At 35.3% G+C, this 21,911-nt stretch overlaps 2 protein-coding genes across 2 annotated transcripts; both read left to right on the top strand.

Moving 5' to 3' along the window:
• The first annotated feature begins 6,833 nt into the window (after positions 1-6,833).
• LOC127742983 (protein FAR-RED IMPAIRED RESPONSE 1-like) lies at positions 6,834-16,873 on the top strand. Its single transcript, XM_052255653.1, has 6 exons — positions 6,834-6,878; positions 7,108-7,158; positions 14,056-14,188; positions 15,434-16,148; positions 16,279-16,369; positions 16,808-16,873. Exons 1-6 carry the CDS (start codon positions 6,834-6,836, stop codon positions 16,871-16,873), a joined length of 1,101 nt encoding a protein of 366 aa, XP_052111613.1.
• Positions 16,874-17,193: 320 nt separating this feature from the next.
• On the top strand, positions 17,194-17,658 carry LOC107470292 (protein FAR1-RELATED SEQUENCE 3-like). Its single transcript, XM_016089686.1, has one exon. The coding sequence runs from the start codon at positions 17,194-17,196 to the stop codon at positions 17,656-17,658; it is 465 nt and encodes a 154-aa protein (XP_015945172.1).
• Positions 17,659-21,911: the final 4,253 nt, after the last annotated feature.

Here is a 21,911-nt window from a genome sequence, read left to right as displayed (position 1 = left end):
TCACGCGCGTTCATAGGTGAGAATGATGATGAGTGTCATGGATCATCACATTCATCAAGTTGAAGTGCAACGAATATCTTAGAATAGGAATAAAGAGAATTGAATAGGAAATAGTAGTAATTGCATTAAAACTTGAGGTACAGCAGAGCTCTACACCCTTAATCTATGGTGTGTAGAAACTCCATTGTTGAAAATACATAAGTGAAAGGTTCAGGCATGGCCGAATGGCCAGCCCCCCAAAACGTGATCAATAGTCTCCTCAGATGAAGAATAAAATAAAATTGAGACCAAAGATGTCTAATATAATAGTAAATTATCCTATTTATACTAGACTAGCTACTAGGGTTTACATGAGTAAGTAATTGATGCATAAATTCACTTCCGGGGCCCACTTGGTGTGTGTTTGGGCTGAGCTTAATCTATCCACGAGCTGAGGCTTCTTTTGAAGTTGAACGCCAAGTTGTAACGTGTTTTGGGCGTTCAACTTCCGGTCGTGACGTGTTTCTGCCGTTTTACTCCAGACAGCAGCATGGAACTGGCGTTGAGCGCCAGTTTACATCGTCAATTCCCGAATAAAGTATGGACTATTATATATTGCTGAAAAGATCTGGATGTTTACTTTCCAACGCCGTTAAGAGCGCGCTATTTGAAGTTCTGTAGCTCCAGAAAATCCATTTCGAGTGCAGGGAGGTCAGATTCCAACAGCATCAGCAGTCCTTTGTCAGCCACCTATCAGAATTTTGCTCAAGTCCCTCAATTTCAGCCAGAAATTACCTGAAATCATAGAAAAACACACAAACTCGTATTAAAGTCCAGAAATGTGAACTTAATATAAAAACTAATGAAAACATCCCTAAAAGTAGCTTGAACTTACTAAAAACTACCTAAAAACAATGCCAAAAAGCGTATAAATTATCCGCTCATCAGACCCCTATTGCAATCAACATGGGTTTGTAGACTCACATTTAGTCTGGTATCTGTGGCACCGAGAAGTTTAAGTAGCAAACATGTTCCTGCAGATCGGGGAAGGAGCGTTCGTAGTGCTCCTCCACCAAGCCTATGCCACAGACCGCATTAGTTTTTCATAGATCTTGCAATTCCTCCTCACTAGGATGCCAGAGGGTCCCAATCACATCATAAGCCTAACAAAAAACACCATGAAATGGAAAAAAATAATATGAAAATATAGAGGAAAGGCTCGCCTAGCAATGATAGAGAAGTTGTGGCATCCCCTCTAACCCATCAACAACAACCGCTGAAAAAGCTCCTACCTACTGCCTTATACGGTGCACTAACCAAAAAAGTGAAAACAACAACACAACCATTTAAAAGATAAAACTAAGAAAAAATGCATACCTTAAAATGCTAATAATGCAACTGTAAGGAGAACAAAGAGAGGCACTAAGGGCAAAACCACCATCACTGAAGGGACATGCAAACCACAATCCCAGAGGCAAAAGGCAAGCAACTCATAGAGCCAAACTAAGAAAATGATGATGAAGAAAAATGGTGAAAAAAACAAGGCCAAAACAAAATGGGACAGAGATTAAGAGAACAAAGAAGAACCAAAGGAAAAAAGAAAAGTGGCAATAAGGAAACTTAAGTAGTTTCCAAAACTAAAATACAGATAGTGCGAATACGAAGTGACCAAAAGGAGAAAAGGGTAAAATCACCCTAAATAACATTTAATGCCTCAATCCCATCAACTGACTTGATGCCTCGAAAAGCGCACGCACCTCTGTAGCAAAGGGGCCAAAATCTTCCAACGCAATCACGAAAAAGGCATGTCCCAAATTGGCGACTAGACGATCACCAACACGCTGGACAATGCGGCATCACCAAAATAGGCACACCGTGTTTGGCGGCACTATTGTGGACCAACTTCTATGTCCAATGGCGCAACCATAGGATGGCATGAAGCCCCTAGCTCCATATCAACCCAAGGCCCAAGAACTCTTGCCAGCTCAACTCAATCATAATAGGTTTTCAAGAATGAAAAACCCCGATCTCCTAACCACCTAGGAGATAAGATAAGTAGTTGAACATATAAATGGGGGATCTACGAGTTCCTCCAAGTACGTTACACACACCTACCTCATTAACCTTACCTTTAAGGCTCATTATGACTTGATCATTGGAGTGTCTTTGTATAAGAACCCACTTTTTGGTAAACTAATTTTTCAAGCTATTTCTTTAACTTATTTTGTAAAATTCCAAACCATGGCTCAACAAGAATTTGAGGTAGGTCCAATGGTAAAAAAAATTAGAAAAAAGGTAATTAATGAGTCAAACTTAAACTTTATGAAGGTAATTAACTTTTCTAAATAAAATTTGACTAGTAAAAGGTGAAAACTTGATTCCCATTAGTTTATTTTTCTCATTAGAGACTTTTAGTGACAGTTTTGCGTGTGTCAGGAAAAAGTTAGTAACCGAAAACCACGAAACCAGTTGTAAAAATAATTTTATCTTGGTAAATGTGTCCCAAGATTAATTTTATCTATCAATTCATTATTTATTTCTTTAAGAATAAATCTCAGCCGCTAGTTATTTTACGGCACGGTAAAAGTTATTCCAAAGCGAACTTCTGACTATTTTTCCGCAAATAACTCCTAGAGATCCCGAATTCTCTTACTTGCCACCCAAGTAACTCGCCCCCCTCTCAGCTTATAGGCCGAGATTGTTTCAGCCTCTCACTCCTCTCTACTTTGTTTTTAACCCCGAACAACTAACTGCTGTTAACTATGGATAAGCTCGACATGCAAGCGCTGACCAAGCTTCCTCATTTTCACGCCCATTCTTCATTAATCCTCAGCCCTTGACCACAAAATTCTTATCACTTTTTACCATCATAAATTCAGCCAAGACTCTTAATTTTTATTTAAAGAAACCTTGCTCACAAATTTTACCACCTTTTTTACCGAATTCTTAAAAGAGAAAGAGAGAAAAATAATGCACCTTTCCTCTGTATTTCATCCTTAATTCTAGTAGCTCTTCCATTATCCTTCATATGTTTTTCAAGAATCCAAGCCATGCAAATACAATTTCTTGCCCGTTTTCACTAATTGCATTTTTGCCGAAAATTCAGCAAGGTGAGCTCTTGTTCCTTCTCCATTATTTTCTATTTTTCTAGCAGTGATCATGGTAAATTCTTGCTCTCTTCCTGTCTGGAAAGCCCCTCTTGAAGCCCGAATGGAGCACGCCTAAGGAGATATACAAATTCAAGCTCAAAGTGGTCAAATTTCATCATTTTTTGTGACACTTTTCACCCAAGGGAAACTGCACCACCCCCAGTCGTGTTCCTTCTTTTGTTAGAGTGTTTCTGGTGTTTGATAAGCCTAGAAACTGAATTAAAAAAGAGGTATGGGTTAAGAATAGTTAGAATATGTTTGTGTTTGATTCAATGTTCATATAAGCCACTTTGTGGTGATTTTGTTCCTGATTTTTAATTCTGGAAATTCAGTGATACTTCTCTATTTTTGATTTGTTATTTGAGAGATATATGAAGCTTATGGGAATTGTATGGAACTACTGAAATTATTTGGAGCACTTGAAATTTAAGTTTTAAGCCTTAAAAGTCACTAAAAGTGGGCAAAATAAAAAACTGCACCCCTAAAAATTCAGCCACTAAAAGACCTGGAAATGGATGTGTTAGAGGGTTAGAAAGAAGATATAAAACTGATTTTGATCCTATGGAACAAGTGTGTAAAAATAAAAAGGGTGTTATGGATATTTTCGGGTAAAAAGAGGGTTAAACATGTAATTTAAATGAAAAACAAGTAAAATTCCAAACTTAGTATTATTAAGGATAAATTAGTAATTATCAAGGTTCTGAGAACCAGACCGATCATCAAATCGCTCTAGTTACTGGTTCACTGTTTCAACCGGTGGTTCAACCGAAAAAATTATTTTAGAATAAAATAATAAATAAATTATAAATTAACAACCTAAAATATAATTATAGTCTAATATAAATCCTAAAATATCTTTCAAATTTAAAACACTATACAAAATATCATCAACCAAATCCATATGATCTTATCAAAATACAAACTCAAAAATTAAATAGTAAAAAGAAATATCTAAATATTAAATTTTGACTCCAATTTTGACTTTGAGGGTTAACAGGATCACTTAACACCTCAGATTCTAAGTTAGAAATGTTAGAAGACAAAGGATTATCAATTTCAAAAAAATGTTGATATAGTTCAGTTGGAAAATGTTGATCATTCTGTGGTATTATGCTAACTGAACATGAACCTGAACCTACAAGATGACCTTTTCGGTTTAACCTTAGGTAGCGTTGCATTCATCTGTTGTAAGAAAGCTCACTTAGCAACAGATTCTTCTTGCTGAGCAATCCATAAATGGGATCTAGTGTTGTTTCCAAGTTGAGGTTTCAAATGAATATTCATTTGAACAGTTCCATTATCATAATGTGGCATGCATGGACTTGTTAGGAAAGTATTCTCTACAGGTATCAACATAACAAGTAATCATTGAATAAGAAAGCATAACATATCCATAAGCAGAGGCAAAGTAAGGAGAGAAAACTAACCCAACAATGTAGCATCTAATGGCCTCTTAAGATTTTGAGAAGTTTGAGTATCCCATGAACTATATCCAAGCTCATTCCACTCCACCTGCAGTATGTTGAGCATGTTAAGCCTATATGATAAATGCAGGGAAAGCAGCCTATATCATAGACACAGTAATTTGTTCACCTGAGGTTGAGGCCGAGGCAACTATATGTAAAGGGGCGTGCCTGATTGTTCCTTCATTTCTTTCTGTCTCACCAACTACCTATACACTCTGACTCTCCTTCCATTACCATCATCATCATTCATCAGTTTATTTATATATGGCATTGGCAGGTAGCTACCCTACTTATTCAGCAATAACCAACATTTAATTTGATTTCCATTTTTAGCATTTAGCAACAACCATTACAAAACAGCAGCATATCAACAACAGTGCCATAACAAAACAGTAGCATAACAACAACAGCAGCTTAACAAGTCACTAATAATAAATTCCAAATTTAAAACACTGATCAGTGATCACACAATCACAATGCCATAACAAAACAACAGCATAACAACAACAGTAGCTTAACAAGTCACTTACTACAAATTCTAAATCAAAACACTAATCAGTGATCGTAGAATCACAATCCCATGACAAAACAACAGCATAACAATAACATCAACATAATAAGTAACAACAACAGCATGATTACAAAAGATGATGGAAATCAAAATCTTAAAACAGAGTAACAGACTCAATAGAAAAGAGTAAATCACAGTTTCATTAACCTTCCACTGACAGCACGAAGTCGACGGCGAGACAATGAAGACACAATGGCCAGACAACGACGACACCACGGCATACCAGCTGGAGGCCTTGAGCAGCAATTTTCACCTAGGAATGGACGACGTGCCGAGCGAAAAGGGAAGGTTTAGCCGTATGTGATTGGACAGGGGGAGGAGGAGGTTGCGGAGAGCCAACAATGGTTCCGTCCAGGAAGTTGGATTTTTGGGTTGGGAAGGAGCTAGGGCATGCTGTGCGTTAGTCTTTTGAATGGGGGGGTTAACTCGCGTGGGGTGGGTGACTAGGTGGGGGTTTAGGTTTTTTTTAACAAAATCAAAACGACGTCGTTTCATATGAACCGGTCGATTCTCGGTCCGGTCCAAATAGCCAGTTCAATAGTTCTTCAGTGGTTTAAGCAGGAGGACCGAACTAATTTTTACGTCGATTCCTAATTGAATTGGTTTGATCGACCGATCCGGTCCGATTTTCAAAATTGTAATTAGTTAGGTCAAAATTGTAATTTGAATAAAATTTTGGTCCTAAATAAAAATTATAGTAAAAGTTAGAAGTAAAACGGGAAAAAGCAATAACTAAAACAAGTAAATAAATTAATAAAGGATAAAATGGTTTTTTAGGCTCCTAAGGATAAAATTGGCATTAATTAAAATTATTAGGCGTAATTTGGTCATAGAAAAATACTAGGGTTAATTCGGTAAAATTTTGATACTAAATAAGATTAAACGGAAAATCTAGAATACCTAGGGGTAAAATGGTAATTTTGCACACAAAGTAAATTATAAGAATGGTTAATTAACTTAACTAAGGGTAAGAATGTCATTTAGAAAATATATGAGAGTAAAATGATAAAGTATTAACATTAGTGATAAAAGTGTCACTACAAAGCTTAAAGTAAACTAGAAAAAGATAAGTTATGTACAAAATAGCAAAAAAGATTGAATATATATGAGAAATCCCTTAGGGAGAAAAGTTTATTGAAATGTGTCGAGAAAAAGGAAATTGTAAACCACAAGGTGTTACAGGTTGTATGGAGGCAGGTATTACCCATTGACTGCTAAAAATTTGTTTTCTATTTGTGCGTGTATTATGGCATTAAGCTTTGCAACGATTGCTTGTTGTCACAGACTGGTGGTATTTTAACCACATGACACATATACACAGACTGACTCAAATGGGAAAACCATATCTAGGACTAGTTCCTTGGTAATGTCAGGGTTGCGAGAAGTAAACCGATAGGTGAGCTCATAGCCTCATAGGACCAGACATGCATCATATTTGGTTGCTGTAATTCTTTGTGATTGTGATTTATCTCTTCTTCATGTATTCTGTGCTTGTTTACCATTCTGCTATATACTTATGCTTATACTTGTTTGTGTGACTTACCGACATAACTACGCAAATCCTTAGACATAGGCTGTGGCACCCCTTAGTTTTTTGTTTAATATCCTGCTGGAAACCTTATGTTTTCACCCCCTTATTATCAAAATTTTGAAAAACCTATTCCGCAGATGGGAACCGGCGTGATCTTCGTTGAGTCCCTAGCACTTGGACAGGTAAACAGTGACAACATCACTGTGTTGAAGTAAATGGAGTCACTCTGACCACCAGTGTAAGCTCTGAAGTAGCGCATGACAACTAGCATTGGGCATAATGTGCTAGAAGTCGAGTCGTTACACTTTGTAGGTCACCCCCACCTTCCATACAATTGGACCGGAGGTCACAAAGGTCACCAGCCCAGCACTACAAGAAAAGTGTTGAATACTGTCAAATTTATCGTTGCAGAGTAGTAACGTCTTTACCGGCAAATTTACCGGCAGTTTAGGCATGGAATTCGTAATTTCAAAATATTATTGGTAGACTATAGTTTCTGATGGTAAATTTACCGGTAATAATTGAAGGAAAAATAAAAAAATAGGCACGATAATGAGGTCAGATTTACCGTCGAAACACACTTAGTGGAACGCTGCGTCTTGATAACCCACAACATATTACTGTAGGATTTATCCGCCGGTAAATTCGACGGTAATTGTGTCCTAAATTCGGACCGCAAACCCTCTTCTCCCTCATTTGAATTTTTCTCTCTCTCTCTCTCTCTCTCTCTCTCTCTCTCTTTCTCTCTCTCTATAAACCTCCTGCGTCCCACACTCTCTCTCTAAACCTTTCACCTCTCATCTCTCTAGCATCCCCCTCCTCTCTGAAAGCCCCTTCGACGCCTGTAGCCTCCACTTCGTCAGCACTGTTCATCGGCTCTATTCATCACTGTTGCTGCTGCCGGATTCTACCCCGCTACTGCTGCTGGCGCTTCTACCATCCTCTTCTTCTCGGTGCTGGTGCTCAGGTAATGTTTCTGAACTTCTCTTTTTCTAAAACAGGAATAAGGTCTAATTTTTTATTATAATTTTGGTTTTGATTTGTTGTAATTTGTTATTATAATTTTGTGTTCATTATTTATTTCTGATTTGTTCTTATTTGTTATTATAATTCTGTGTTCATTATGTTGGTTCTGATTTGTTATTTAGTTATGTTTGTTATTTGATTCTGATTTGTTATTATAAGTTTATTTTGATTTGTTATTATAATTGTGTTCCTTATTTGATTCTGATTTGTTATTCTAAGTTTGTTTCTGATTTGTTATTATAATTTTGTGGTCGTTATTTGGTTCTGATTTGTTCTTATTCTAATTAAAACATATTTTGAGGTGTTGTTAATTAAATTATTGGTTTGATTATGAACAAATTAAAACGCTTAAGTAGTTAGAAACTCAACTAATTAGTTAACTGATTAAGTTATTTTGGATATGTTGTGTCTGTCTATAAGTTTTAATTCATGACTAAGGTTGTTTGGATTTGTGTGAACCTTAAAGGTGGATATATGTCTAATGTTAGGGGAGGTTATGCTGAATTGTTTTCCAAAATTTAAAGTATCTATGAATTTTATCTTTTTTATTACATTATTTTTGTGACTAGTGTTAATTGATATTCTCTTTGCAGACATGACGAGAGGTAGAGGTATCACAAATTGACTACGTGGAATGGTCTTTGATTACCAAGTAATTTGTCCAAGTTGCTTGAACTGTGTGCAAATTTTACTAAATTATTATTCAAACTTTTAATCACTTCATTTAGTCTTTCATTTTCAGCAATGAGTTCTTGAGAAGGGTCAATGATGTGCTTTCCTTTGAATTTTTCAATTTCAAATTTTAGAAATCTATTTTCTTCAACAAGATCAATAGCACATTTGGTTTTTTTCACCTTTTCTTTCAAAAAATCATTTTCTGCTTTCAATGTTTTATTTTTAGAATTGCATTTATTGTATTTATTCAACAATTTTTCAGAACGGTGAGTGAGATCATCAATAATAACATGTAAATCTTCAATGGACAAGTCAAAGTAATTTACCTCATCTAATTGATCATGACCAGCTATAAAATAGATTTGTTCTTCATATTCGGAGTCTTTATCCTCATCCGAATCATTCTCTAGATACTCCCATAATGAGCACTTTCTTCTTTTCTTTCTTTGCCTTATCTTTTTTCTTGAGCTTTAGGCAGTTGTACTTAAAGTGTTCTGCCTCTTTGCAATGGTGACTTTGCTTAAGTCCTTCTTTTACTCCTTTGAACTTGATCCCTTGTACTTGTCTTTACTCCTCATTAGCCTTCTTAATCTCCTAGCAAAAAAGAGATTCATCATCTAAAAAACTATCATTGGAATCATCATCCAATGATTCAAATTTTGATTTTAGGGTCACTCTTTTCTTTTTTGTATCTTGGCTGGTGTTTGTAGTCCGTTTTTGTTAAAGGAATTAAGGTTATTGCTCTCGGTTAGGACAATAGCTTTTGTTTTTCATTCTTTTGTAAGGCTTCTAAGGACTTTTCTCACAAGAGTTTGTTCAGTGTGCGTCATGTCCATAGCATCCAAGCTATTTATGATGATTGAGAATCTCTCAAACATATCATTAATATTTTCTCCATCCTTAATGGAAAGCATTTCATACTATTTTTGCAACATATTGATTCTTGTTTCTTTGACTTGTTTGATACCTTCTTGTGTAACTTGGAGTTTATCACAAATCTCTTTTACCGTCTTGCATCTAGATACCTACCTATATTCCTTGAAGTTGATAGCACAGTACATCAAGTTGATGGCTTTGGCATTTAATTCGACTTTCTTCTTATCTTCATCATTCCATTTGGCTTCTTCCTTTGGTCACCACTCCATCAGCACTTATCTTATTTGAAACTTTAGGACCACTCACAATGATTTTTCATATGTTGTAGTCAATGGATTAAACAAAGATCCTCATCCTTTCGTTCTAGTAAGTATAGTTCTTTCCATTAAAGAAAGGAGACCTGTTGTTTGACTAACCCTCTGGTAGAGTGTAGGCCATAGTGTTTGCACCCAAGTTGTTAGTCATTGGACCTTTTCTCCAAGCTGTGAAGTTTGATTCTTGAGACCTAGCTCTTGATAACAATTGAAGGTTCTTGTTGGCCTAGAGAAGGGAGGTTGAATCTATGGCCTTCTTTTATACTTAATCAATTTTGCCTCAAACCAGAAAATATAACTTAGCTTCTGGTTTGTCTGCGAGATGGATTATACAGGAGACAATTTTATTTTATCTCATAAATCGTGAAAAACAAAATCAGTACAGGAAAAGATGACACAACCATGTATCTTGGTTCAGTTGTCTCATGCAATGCAACCTACATCCAGTCTCCACCACAACAGGGGTAGAATTTTCACTATCATATCAAATATTATAGACACCAATTCCCTAGGATTCAATCTAATCCTATTTGGGACAAATCAAACATTTACCTAAACTTGACTTGGCTAGGAAACTTCCTAGACTCTCAACACACTAAGTGCTTACCTAATTTATCAAGGGATACAACTTAGACATCAGAATAAAAAATACAATCAAAAGAGATCTTAAATAAATCTTGACTTTTCTCTCCAATTTCCTTTCTTTTCCTTTTCTCTCAATAGCTTTTTCTTAATGCCTTACTTGAATGCCTTTTACCTCTGAATGTAAACAAAAAAGATACAACATTAAAACATAATATTCAAAGATAAACTATGAAGGAGATGATGATTTACAGTTCAAACTCTATATACATTCAGAACTCTCAAATATCGTTCCTCATCTTGATGGAGTACTCCCTTTAGTGTAGGTGAAATGCTTCCAAGACTTCAAACTTGATTTGTGAGGCTTCACTCTTCTCTCTTTTCAGGTTCTCTCTCCTTGAACAAAAGTGAATATTGTTTTTCTTTTGTATGAACTCTAGTTTCTCATCTAGGGCTTGTTCACAAGATCACTTTCTTGAATCTTGATCTAGCTAAAATTTCTCTTTCTTTTTTTTTCATTAGTCCAGAAAATCAGGGATTACAAATCAGTGATAAGCATGGAAGCAAAGGAAAGAGCAGCAGCGATCAGCTTTCTCAGAGAGCTTGACAAAATCCAAGCCTTTAATCCTTTGCTTTATCATCAAGTTTCATCATCAACCATTGATTTATAGTAGAGCAAGATAGCCACCAATTTCTTCAACATACTCGAAATATTGGTGCAGAGGGAAGGAGAAAACAACAAGCAATTGACTTGCATGTAAATGGAAACAAATTACCTTTAATCCTTCTGATTGAGCTTAACTTGCTTTTATTGATATTGATTTGACATAGCCTCCTTGATTAGCTTTTCTTTCTTCTACATTGGCTCTTGGTAAGAGAAAACTAAAGTCCCCCTTTTTTCTCTGAGTATTACCTGAAATGAACTTAGCAGAAGCTTAGGGTTTCTTTCCTTTTGCTTGAATGGTAATGGGATGGGATATGGACTCAATTTCCTTCAACAACCTTGCAAGTACTTATTCTTTTTAGTTAGACTCCTTGACTTTATTGATTAGGCTGCATTATGAATCATGGGCCTACTATACTAAATAACACATCAACAACACACTTGGATTATCAACCTAAATTAAAACTATATTTGTCATCACCAAAAGTTAGTGGTGTTCATGGATTGGATCCGATCCACATATCCGTGATGTTTATCCAAATCTGATCCGCACACTAATAGGATCAGATTGTGGATTTTGTGTAAGTATCCGCATATCCGCGTATCCGCCAAAATAAAGAAATGAATAAGTAAATATTTTTAATATTTTATTTTAACTAATAATTATCATATATGTTGTATTATTTTAATTTATTATTTAAGAAAAGTATGTTTAATATTATTTTAAGAGTATGCATATTTAAAATAATAGAAAAAATGAATTTTATTAATATTTTTTAATAAAAATAAGCTTTTAAAAATATTTTTGTATTTTACGGATATATCCGATATCCGATTAGATCCAAATATGCGGATCAAATCAGATCAAATTCAAGCTTAAAACTGCGGATATTAGATCTGATCCAATGATTTTAGTGTGGATCGGATCGAAATTTTGGCCATATCCAATCTGCGTTCATCCTTACCAAAAGTGTTATTATTGTTTACTAAACTCAACAAATTAGAATTTCTCTTCAGAAAAAACTCACACACATTCACATCCCCAATGATGACTTTCAGAGTCTGTCACGAGTTTTTTTGTCTGCAGGGTTTCTTCCACATCTTTTATACTTTCTTCTTTGTAACTCTTGAAATTTTCATTTATTCAATTTATTCTTCCAACAAGTTTAAGTTCAGTCATTTTAGAGTACTTTGGTTTGTATTTTCATTTTCAATGTTTTCTATTTTCTGGATTTTGTGAAGGAAAAAGTGAAAACAGGAGGTGAAAACCGAAAATAGGATTTCATTGTTTTCACTATTTTCACTTTTTTCTTCGCAAAATCTAGAAAATAAAAAAACACTAAAATTAAGAATAAAATATGAAAATGCAAATCAAACACACCCTTATATTCAAAGTTTGTTTTCATTCTCTTTTATTTTACTTTGCCACAAACTTTATGCTTCAGTCAAATTTATTTATTTTTTGAGTATTTCAATTTGCAAGTCGATTTCATTTTTATTTTATTTAAAAAATATAAAAAGCTTTGTTTTTTCACCATGATAAAAAATGGAAGATTTTGATACATGGTAATACTAATATCCACAAAAGAGGAGTAGATTTCACTCCCAGCTATTAGATATAGAAGGGTTAAGTATGATTTTGTTCCCCAACGTAGGGGCTGAAAATTTATTTCGTCCCTCGCCTTTTTTTTGCTCCAAAATGGTCCCCAAGGTTTCAGTTTGTTTTAAAATCGTCCTTTTTACCAATTATATTTTTTATTACCAAATTATCCTTTATTAAAAAAATTATAAAATAAAATAAATACAAAATAAATAAAAAAAGAAAAAAAGTACCTTTTATTCTTCTTCTTCTTCTTCTTCTTCCCGCCGACCCCACCGCCACATCGACGCCCGCCGTCCGCCGCTTCTTCTTCTTCTTCTGTGAATTTTGTGAATTATATTTTTTGTGAAATTTTTGAATTTTTTGTAAAATTTGTTGTGGAATATTGTTGTTGCTGAAATTTGATTTTGGATTATTGTTTGTTGTTGAGTTGAGTTTAAGTATTATTATTGTTGATGCTGAAATTTGTGAAATTTTGGGTTCTTGAAATATTATTATTGTTGCTAAAATTTGTGAAATTCTGGGTTCTTTGCATGATGATGATGATGATGATGATGGTGCTAGGTGCTGGTGAAATTTTGGTGAAATTTGTGAAATTCTGGGTTCTTTGCTAAAATTTGTGAAATTCTGGGTTCTTTGTATGATGATAGTGGTGCTGGTGCTTTGCATGATGATGATGATGATGGTGGTGGTGGTGGTGGTGGTAGGTGGTGGGTGGTGGTGGTTGTAGTGGTGCTGGTGCTTTGCATGATTTTGGGGAAGAAGGGATAGGGGCATTTTGGTCCAAAGGACAGTTTTAAAATAAACTGAAATCTTGGGAACCATTTTGGAGCGAAAAAAAGGCGAGGGACGAAATAAATTTTCAGCCCCTATGTTGGGGACCAAAATCATACTTAACCCGATATAGAACCAACTCAAATTCTTTCTTCCAGAAAATAAATTCTTTGATTCAAATCTACGGAAAATCTGCATAACACAACGATTCACATGTAGTCGATGCTCTGCTTGCCCTGGCCTTGGCCCTTGTCTGGTTGTAATCGGTCGTGGTTCAATACTCCTTCAACTGGGCAAAAATGCTTGGAGGAATCCAATCTATCAGCGCTCCCTTGTGACAGATGTCGGAAAACATGTCCTACAGGTGCTTAGCTACCCTAACGTGCCAAGGTTTGTGCATATGTTACTCATGAGCATGCCAGAACCTAAAATGTTGTTGTGACGTATATAAAAAAAGACATAATTAATAAAGTTAATTTAAGAAAGTTTTAAGTTAGTAAACATTGTAAACTTATAGTTGTTAAAAATCACTTACATTAAATAAGTCCTATCAAAAGTCTCGCACAAAATCAGAAGTCCTGTTGAACTTCAGGATGAACCACTTGTATAGTTCTTATAAACTAATGTAATCCTATCGATGCCAATGTGAGGAGGACACCGGTTGTTTACTCTGATTCCTCAATGATAATAAAAGCCATTAAAAAAAGCAACACATGTTAGATATATAATTGCATAAAAGTGAAAAAAATAATTGTACCATTCATTACCGTCTAAATACAACTCTTATCTAGTATCATTGGTGCTAGAGGCTACAAGCTTGTCCCCAGTTTTGGTTGACAATGTGTTAGGCTAAAGAAGATGCACAGATCGAGTTTGAGGCTAAGATGGAGGCAGTGCAGAATGAGTCTGGAAATCAGGTTAGGGATGTGAGCGAGAACATAGGATCGGGATCATGGCAATGGGTGTCATACCATGTGAAAAGTTCGCTGCCACATCCCCTAAAATTGGGGGAGAAACCACACTGGGGCACCACGAGTCACGGGTCACGGGTGTAGTAGTAGTGGCTGGGGTTGCAACAGTGCACTCAAATAACCTCCCTTGTGTCATCCTACTAGACCATATTACATATCTAGGAAAATCATTTATTGTCCACATTAAAACGGCTCTTAGTATGAAATTTTGTTTAGTTAATACTTAATACACATAAGTCAAAATGTCAAGGAACCACAGTTCATTCAACTCATCGACTAGAAGGTTAAAGAAATTCATCGGTCCTTGCCTTTGGATTATGGAAAAAGTTTTGTAACAAAAAGTTTTCAGCCATAATTAGCCAAAACTTTCCATAATTTACTTCATTTATATCACTTAACCACAGTTTTTTTATCCCATTTTCTTATCATTTCACTTATCATATTCTTATCAACTCCACTTATTAATGATATTAATTATAATATCATATCCCTTACTATTAGGCATTCTTGTAATCAATACTTAATATTTCCTTTTATAATTTGATTTTTATATTTAAGAATACAATAATAATAATAATAATAATAATAATAATAATAATAATAATAATAATAATAATAATAATAATAATAATAATAATAAAGGAGATATAAATCATGAAAACTACCCTAATATATACCTTCCGTTAATTCAATTATGTTCATTCAAAAATCATAAGAATAATATCATTGCAAGCACAATAGTGCATAAGCCAAGAAATTTTACAAGAAGTCACCTTTATCATTGCAAATAGTATGCAATTGAATTTGACCTTAATACGGTACTTATAGCAGAAGGTGTTGAAGAATTTGAACGACAGACGGACTCACCCGCGAGGTTGTTATCAGTCAACCAATTTTTGAGAATATGAAAAACTACACAAGCTCTGATGAGGTATGGTAATAACCCGGTTTATTTTTTGTATATTTTTATGTGTATTTATACTTATACTGTACTATTTAGTGAACTTTTAATTTTAGCACTTTAGTTATATGCATAACATTCTAAAGTTCATGCTTTATGCAATCAATAAGTTCATATGAATAATATCCATAATTACACGAAGTTAACGTCCACGTTAACATCCATAATGGCACGAAATTAGCACCTAAATTATAGTAGTGTGTTTTATTTGTTATACTCGATAGTGAACTTAGCCACTTTTGTATAGTTAACTATTAGGTTGAGTTTCATTTGTTTTTTTCTTTTTTTTTCAAGTCATAAACCAAACTATTGGTGACGAAGAGTTAGATCCCGAGGAGGGAATGTGCTTCGGCACATTAGAAGATGTGTGTGCATATTATTACCGATATAAGGTAAGGACTGGTTTTGTCGTCAAAATAAGAACCACCAGCTGGGAGACTAAAAACGGTCAGAAGGTGGTTGTTAATCAGGCTTTGTATTGTAACAGAGATGGATACTGTATATTCCATATAAAGGCACCCAAGAGAAGAAAAACAGTGGCCTCAACAAACTGCAAAGCCTGTTGCTATTTAGCATTAGATAAGATGACAGGGCAGTGGAAGATTTCTCGAGTAGAGGTATCCCACTCACACCCGCTTACTCCGAAGCTATCTGGAATATTCTTAGCAAACCGCCAGCTAAGTATGCATGTGAAGGACCTGATACAGCAAAACAACCAAGCTAGCATTAGACCAAGTAAGACATACCAAGCACTAGCCAATGCCACCGGTGGCCCTGTCAACCTCACCTTTACAGAAAAGGATGTTAGAAATTACATTAGTTGTTACTTACGCATTTCCGAGGATGAGACGGATCCAAAAGAGTTACTTAAGCACTTCTCACGGATGAAGGAGCTCAATCTGAACTTTTTCTTTGAAATAGATGTGGACAAAAACCATAGCCTTAGAAATTTGTTTTGGGCCGATGCTCGGTGTAGAGATGCATGGGAATATTTTGGTGATGTCGTGACGTTTGACACTACTTAAAAGACTAGTAGGAACCAAATTATTATTTTTTGTTCGACTTAATTAGATTTTGTTTCAGCTAAGGCATTTGGATTTTATACCTACATTACATGTTTTTATATTTCCATTGTTTAGGTATGACATGTCGTTCGAGTCTTTCATAGGTGTCAACTACCTGGGATGTCTACGCTTCTTGGGTGCGCATTATTGCGGAATGAGGAGACTCGTACATTCTAATGGCTTTTTCAGACTTGGGTGAAGTGCATGGGAAAGGCCCCGTATGTGTTATAACAGATAAATGCCTGCAGATGCGTTCTGCGTTAGAGACCACCTAACCAAACACACACCATAGATGGTGCATATGGCATATCCTAAAGAAGATATCACATAAGCTGTTAGGTTACCGTCATTTCGATTAGCTCAACACATGCATAAAGAGGATTATGTTTGAATCCAAATCTAAGGACCCATTTGAGAGAGATTGGTACGATTTTATTGAAGAGTATGACCTCTATAATTTTAGGTGGCCAAACGGTACTATAATCTCCCGGTTTATTGCTGCGTGTGTTTGGCTTCTTTATAGATGTTATTTTATAGTTAATATAGATGTTGCACTTATGGGTTAACTTACGCTATTTTTTTGCATTTTTTTATTCTTTGGCAGATATGTTTGCTGACCAACACATGTGGATGCCAGTATTTTTCAAGGACAAATTCTAAACTGGCATGAGGAGCACACAGCGTAATGAGAGCATGCATGCAATTTTTGATAAATATTTAAACAGTAAGAGTTATTTGTTGCAATTTGTTCGCCAATACAAAAATTGTCTTATAGACAAGGAGCAAAATGAGCTTGAGTGTGACGCTACTGATTTAAGGGGAATTATCCCTTGTGTTTCCAGCTCACCAATAGAGAAGTAGTTCCAGAGAGAATATACAAATTTCATGTTTCGAGACGTTCAAGATCAATTTATAAAAAAGGCGGATTGCATCATCTCCTCAATCAACCATCATGGCACAAGTACAGTTTGTGAAGTTGACCAACAAAAGATGGTATTTGACATGTTAGTGTATAGCAGATACCAAGTCATCTATTGCTTGCAGTCATCGGAAGTTCAATGTGATTGCTTTATGTTCCAATCAGATGGTATTCTATGTTGCCACATTCTTGCTGTTCTTTTACATTTTCGTGTAACAGTAGTGTCCTCACAGTACATTCTATCCCAATGGAGTAAATATGTTAGTCGGAGACACACATACATCAGGAGTAGCCTTGACATGGACCGTTTTGACGATAGCATGACCATTTTTAGGGAATTGTGTTATGATTTTTATAACGTTGCTCAAAATTTCGTGGCTACTCTAGAGGTTGCTACTATATTGCGTGATGCCATGCCCAGTGCTCGGCACGAGCTCAAAGAATACAAGGAATCCGAGCATCAAGTTGCACATGTTCCAAGTGCAATTAACTCGCATATGCGTGACGAGTGTCTCGTTAGCATAGATGAGCTATAGGGCCCAAGTCCTGTTCCTACGCGAGGTCGTCCAACGTCCACCAGACTTGGGGCAGATCTAGACAAATCTATTAAAAAGAGCACTCGCAAACACAAGAACACTCGCAATCACAAGGTAAATATGAGATCTACCCCTTTTTCATGTCATTTGTTTGTTTTTAGTGTGTTGACTGAATGATAAGTTAGGATGTTATTTTTCAATATGATTTGTGTGTTTAGGGACCTAATGATAATGCACAACCATCTCCAACTAATGTGGCATCTTCCTATAAAGATACACAGTGGACTTGTTCAGAAATGACAGACAATTTGTCTATGCACTCTGGTTCCTTCACATCACTATTGAATTCATTTCATAACGTCGAACAATTGTGTATGTGTACAATGTGTTTTTTTAATAGCATTAATGTGATGTCCATTTATTTATTTATTTTTTCTCTTTGTTTTGTTTTTAATTTTTTTTCACATGAAGCATATTTGGAGGATTTGAAGTTTAACATCATTACATATCATAAGCTTTAGAGTTTAGCAACTACTTTGTACTTTGGTCATGTTTCAACTTTATTTTACGTTATCATGATTTGGTGGTTTATTGGGTTATTTTTTTATATATTTTTATATACTCGACTTTATTTTACCTTGTTATAACTTTATATACCGTTTTTAAACAAAATATAATAATAGACTTGGGCCATGGTGCACGAAATTGTGATCTCTTATAATGGCATTCAACTTGGTGTGCGCATTTACTAACTCAGCACTTTCTTCACAACCTCGCACAACTAACCAGCAAGTGCACTGGGTCGCCCAAGTAATAAACCTTACGTAAGTAAGGGTCGATCCCACGGAGATTGTTGGTATGAAGCAAGCTATGGTCATCTTGTAAATCTCAGTCAGGCGGATAATAAATGGTTATGGAGTTTTCGAATAATAATAATAATAAATAACAGAAAATAAAGATAGAAATACTTATGTAGATCATCGATGGGAATTTCAGATAGGCGTATGAAGGTGCTGTGCTCCTTCTGAATCTCTGCTTTCCTACTGCTTTCATCCAATCCTTCTTACTCCTTTCCATGGCAAGCTGTATGTAGGGCATCACCATTGTCAATGGCTACATCCCATCCTCTCAGTGAAAAAGGTCCAAATGCTCTGTCACGGAACGGCTAATCATCTGTCGGTTCTCGATCATGTTGGAATAGAATCCCTTGATTCTTTTGCGTTTGTCATCACGCCCAACAATCGCAAGTTTGAAGCTCGTCACAGTCATTCAATCCCGGAATCCTACTCGGAATACCACAGACAATGTTTAAACTTTTCGGATTCTCATGAATACCGCCATCAATTCTAGCTTATACCACGAAGACTCTGATCTCACGGAATGGAAGGCTCGGTTGTCAGGCGAGGGCAACCATGCGTCGTGCATCAGGAATCCAAGAGATACACACTCTAGCTTTCGCTTGTAGAACGGAAGTGGTTATCAGGCACGCGTTTATAGGGACGGATGATGATGAGTGTCACGGATCATCAAATCCATCAGGTTGAAGTAGGAGTAGTATCTTAGAACAGAAATAAGATTGAATTTGAATAAAAGATAGTAGTAATTGCATTAAAACTAGAGGTACAGCAGAGCTCCACACCCTTAATCTATGGTGTGTAGAAACTCTACTGTTGAAAATACATAAGTGATGAAGGTTCAGGCATGGCCGAATGGCCAGCCCCCAAAACGTGATCACAGGATCAAAAATACAATCCCTCGATGTCTAATACAATAGTAAAATGTCCTATTTATACTAAACTAGCTACTAGGGTTTACAAAAGTAAGTAATTGATGCAGAAATCCACTTCCGGGCCCACTTGGTGTGTGCTTAGGTTGAGCTTGAACTTTACACGTATAGATGCTTCTCTTGGAGTTGAACACCAAGTTGTAACGTGTTTTTGGCATTCAACTCTGGTTCGTGACGTGTTTTTGGCGTTTGACTCCAGAATGCAACATGGAACTGGCGTTGAGCGCCAGTTTATGTCATCTAATCTCGAATAAAGTATGGACTATTATATATTGCTGGAAAGTTCTGGATGTCTACTTTCCAACGCCATTGAGAGCGCGCCATTTGGAGTTCTGTAGCTCCAAAAACTCCATTTCGAGTGCAGGGAGGTCAGAATCCAACAGCATCAGCAGTCCTTTGTTAGCCTCCTTATCAAAGTTTTGCTCAGGTCCCTCAATTTCAGCCAGAAATTACCTGAACTCACAAAAAAACACACAAACTCATAGTAAATTCCAAAAATGTGAATTTAGCATAAAAACTAAAGAAAACATCCCTAAAAGTAGCTAGATTATACTAAAAACTATCTAAAAATAATGCAAAAAAGCGTATAAATTATCCGCTCATCAGGCCACTAATATACAATCTTTTTATTTTTTTAATCTTTTTTATCTTTATTATCTTTTACTAATATTTAAAATAATAAATGTTCATCTGATAATTTGATCATTATGATAATTTGGTGCATTACATGAAGTTTAAACTTGAATTTTAAAAGTATCTCGTACACAATAAGGTCTTTATTTTATTATTTAAAAAATTAGCCATAAAAAAGGCATATCCAAGCATGTATTTTGTTTACATCCAATAACATCCTCTAATTTTTCAGAATAACATCCATGATCGACAATTTATTGTTTGGGCGTAGATATTTTTTGCTGTCTGTTAAGTATAGATAATTTTAAAGTTCAATTAAAAAATTCATCATTAGATATATAAAAAAAATTCAAACTTCAATCAACGTGTTTTCGATCTGAACAAAAACAAGCCAAACACATAAAAAAAAACTAAAAGAAAACAAAAACAATTTTTTTCATATATAATTTTTTATTGTAATATTGAATTCTTGTGAATTTTTTTTCTATACAAATCCAATAACATTCGCAAGTATTTCATGATAAAATCCAGAAAATCCTGCAACCATATCAATAGTAAATACACACAGCAACTCTAGTCCTAATTAATTATTTGTAGATATATTTACCCTACTGTCCAGTATAGATAATTTTTTAAAAAGATGTACCCGTTTTTTGTTTAAATCCAATAACATCCTGTATTTCATCATAACATCCATAAAATTCTGGAATCAAATTAACAGAAAAAAAAACACACACACACACACACCAACTCTAATACCAAGTTATGGCTTGTAGTTCCGTTTAGCTTTTTTAGCCCGTTCTGCCCTTCGAACCAGTGATCTTGTCCTTGGATTTGTCCAAGGGTCTTTAATCTTTTTCTTCTTTTCCTATCCTCCACATGACGACATGGCACATTGAGTACAGCCTCTACCACACTCCTAGAGTTGTTGTCTTTGCAAATTAATATGTCAGTTATAATTTTTTCTGAATTTGTTGCAGCTGGATCTGTGATAACAAACAGATGTATATGTGTTTGGTATAAAATACATTAAAAAAGCAAATATAAATCCAACCATTATAAGTAGAATTCATCCAAAAAGAGTTATATATTAATTATTAAATACGCAAATAAGCATCGACATATGTTTTGGATTACACTAACCATCGTCCAAATAGGCATGTTCAATTCATCCTCTACCAAGTTCTTTGGATCCTACAATTCCATCCATTTTATAACATACACGCCACAGTCCCACCTATGCAACACAAACAACAAAAAGTCATGCCAATATATTAAAATTTTGCTTCGGTTGATTTTTTTTAACCCTTTTTCATTTTCATTTCTAGCCCCACTTACCCATTTGGCTGTTTTGAGAGCATTATTTCATAGTAACACTCGTAGCCTTCAGTTGTGAATATTATACTCTGGTCTATAGTTGCAACCAACTCTTGGAGAAGAAAGTCCTACGATAAGCTAGATAGAAAATTAGGGAGAAAAATAAAAAAAAAGCATACAACAAAGGTAACAATTAACACCCGTAAAAATATGCATCGTCAAATTTATTCTCACTTATTACATATTTATTTATTTTCGCTTGCCGCTTGGAGTGTGGGTCATTGTGCATGTATGCTGGTGGAGCACATATAGCCACCAGTGATCATCTTGACACACTAGAACAAACCACTTCATTGTTGAATAAAGCATGTTAGCGCATAACTTTTTTTTTCGTATTCTTGTAATAAAAATAGATTTTGTGTATAAATGATAAGTAAGTACGTGAACTTGATTCCATATTGCAGCCAGCCAAATCCCATATTCTCCACCTCCATCATCTTCTCTCTGCCCGCTTCTG

The sequence above is a fragment of the Arachis duranensis genome, chromosome 10, assembly GCF_000817695.3.
Source record: "Arachis duranensis cultivar V14167 chromosome 10, aradu.V14167.gnm2.J7QH, whole genome shotgun sequence".
Lineage (NCBI taxonomy): Eukaryota > Viridiplantae > Streptophyta > Magnoliopsida > Fabales > Fabaceae > Arachis > Arachis duranensis.
This window is presented reverse-complemented; position numbering and strand designations above follow the sequence as displayed.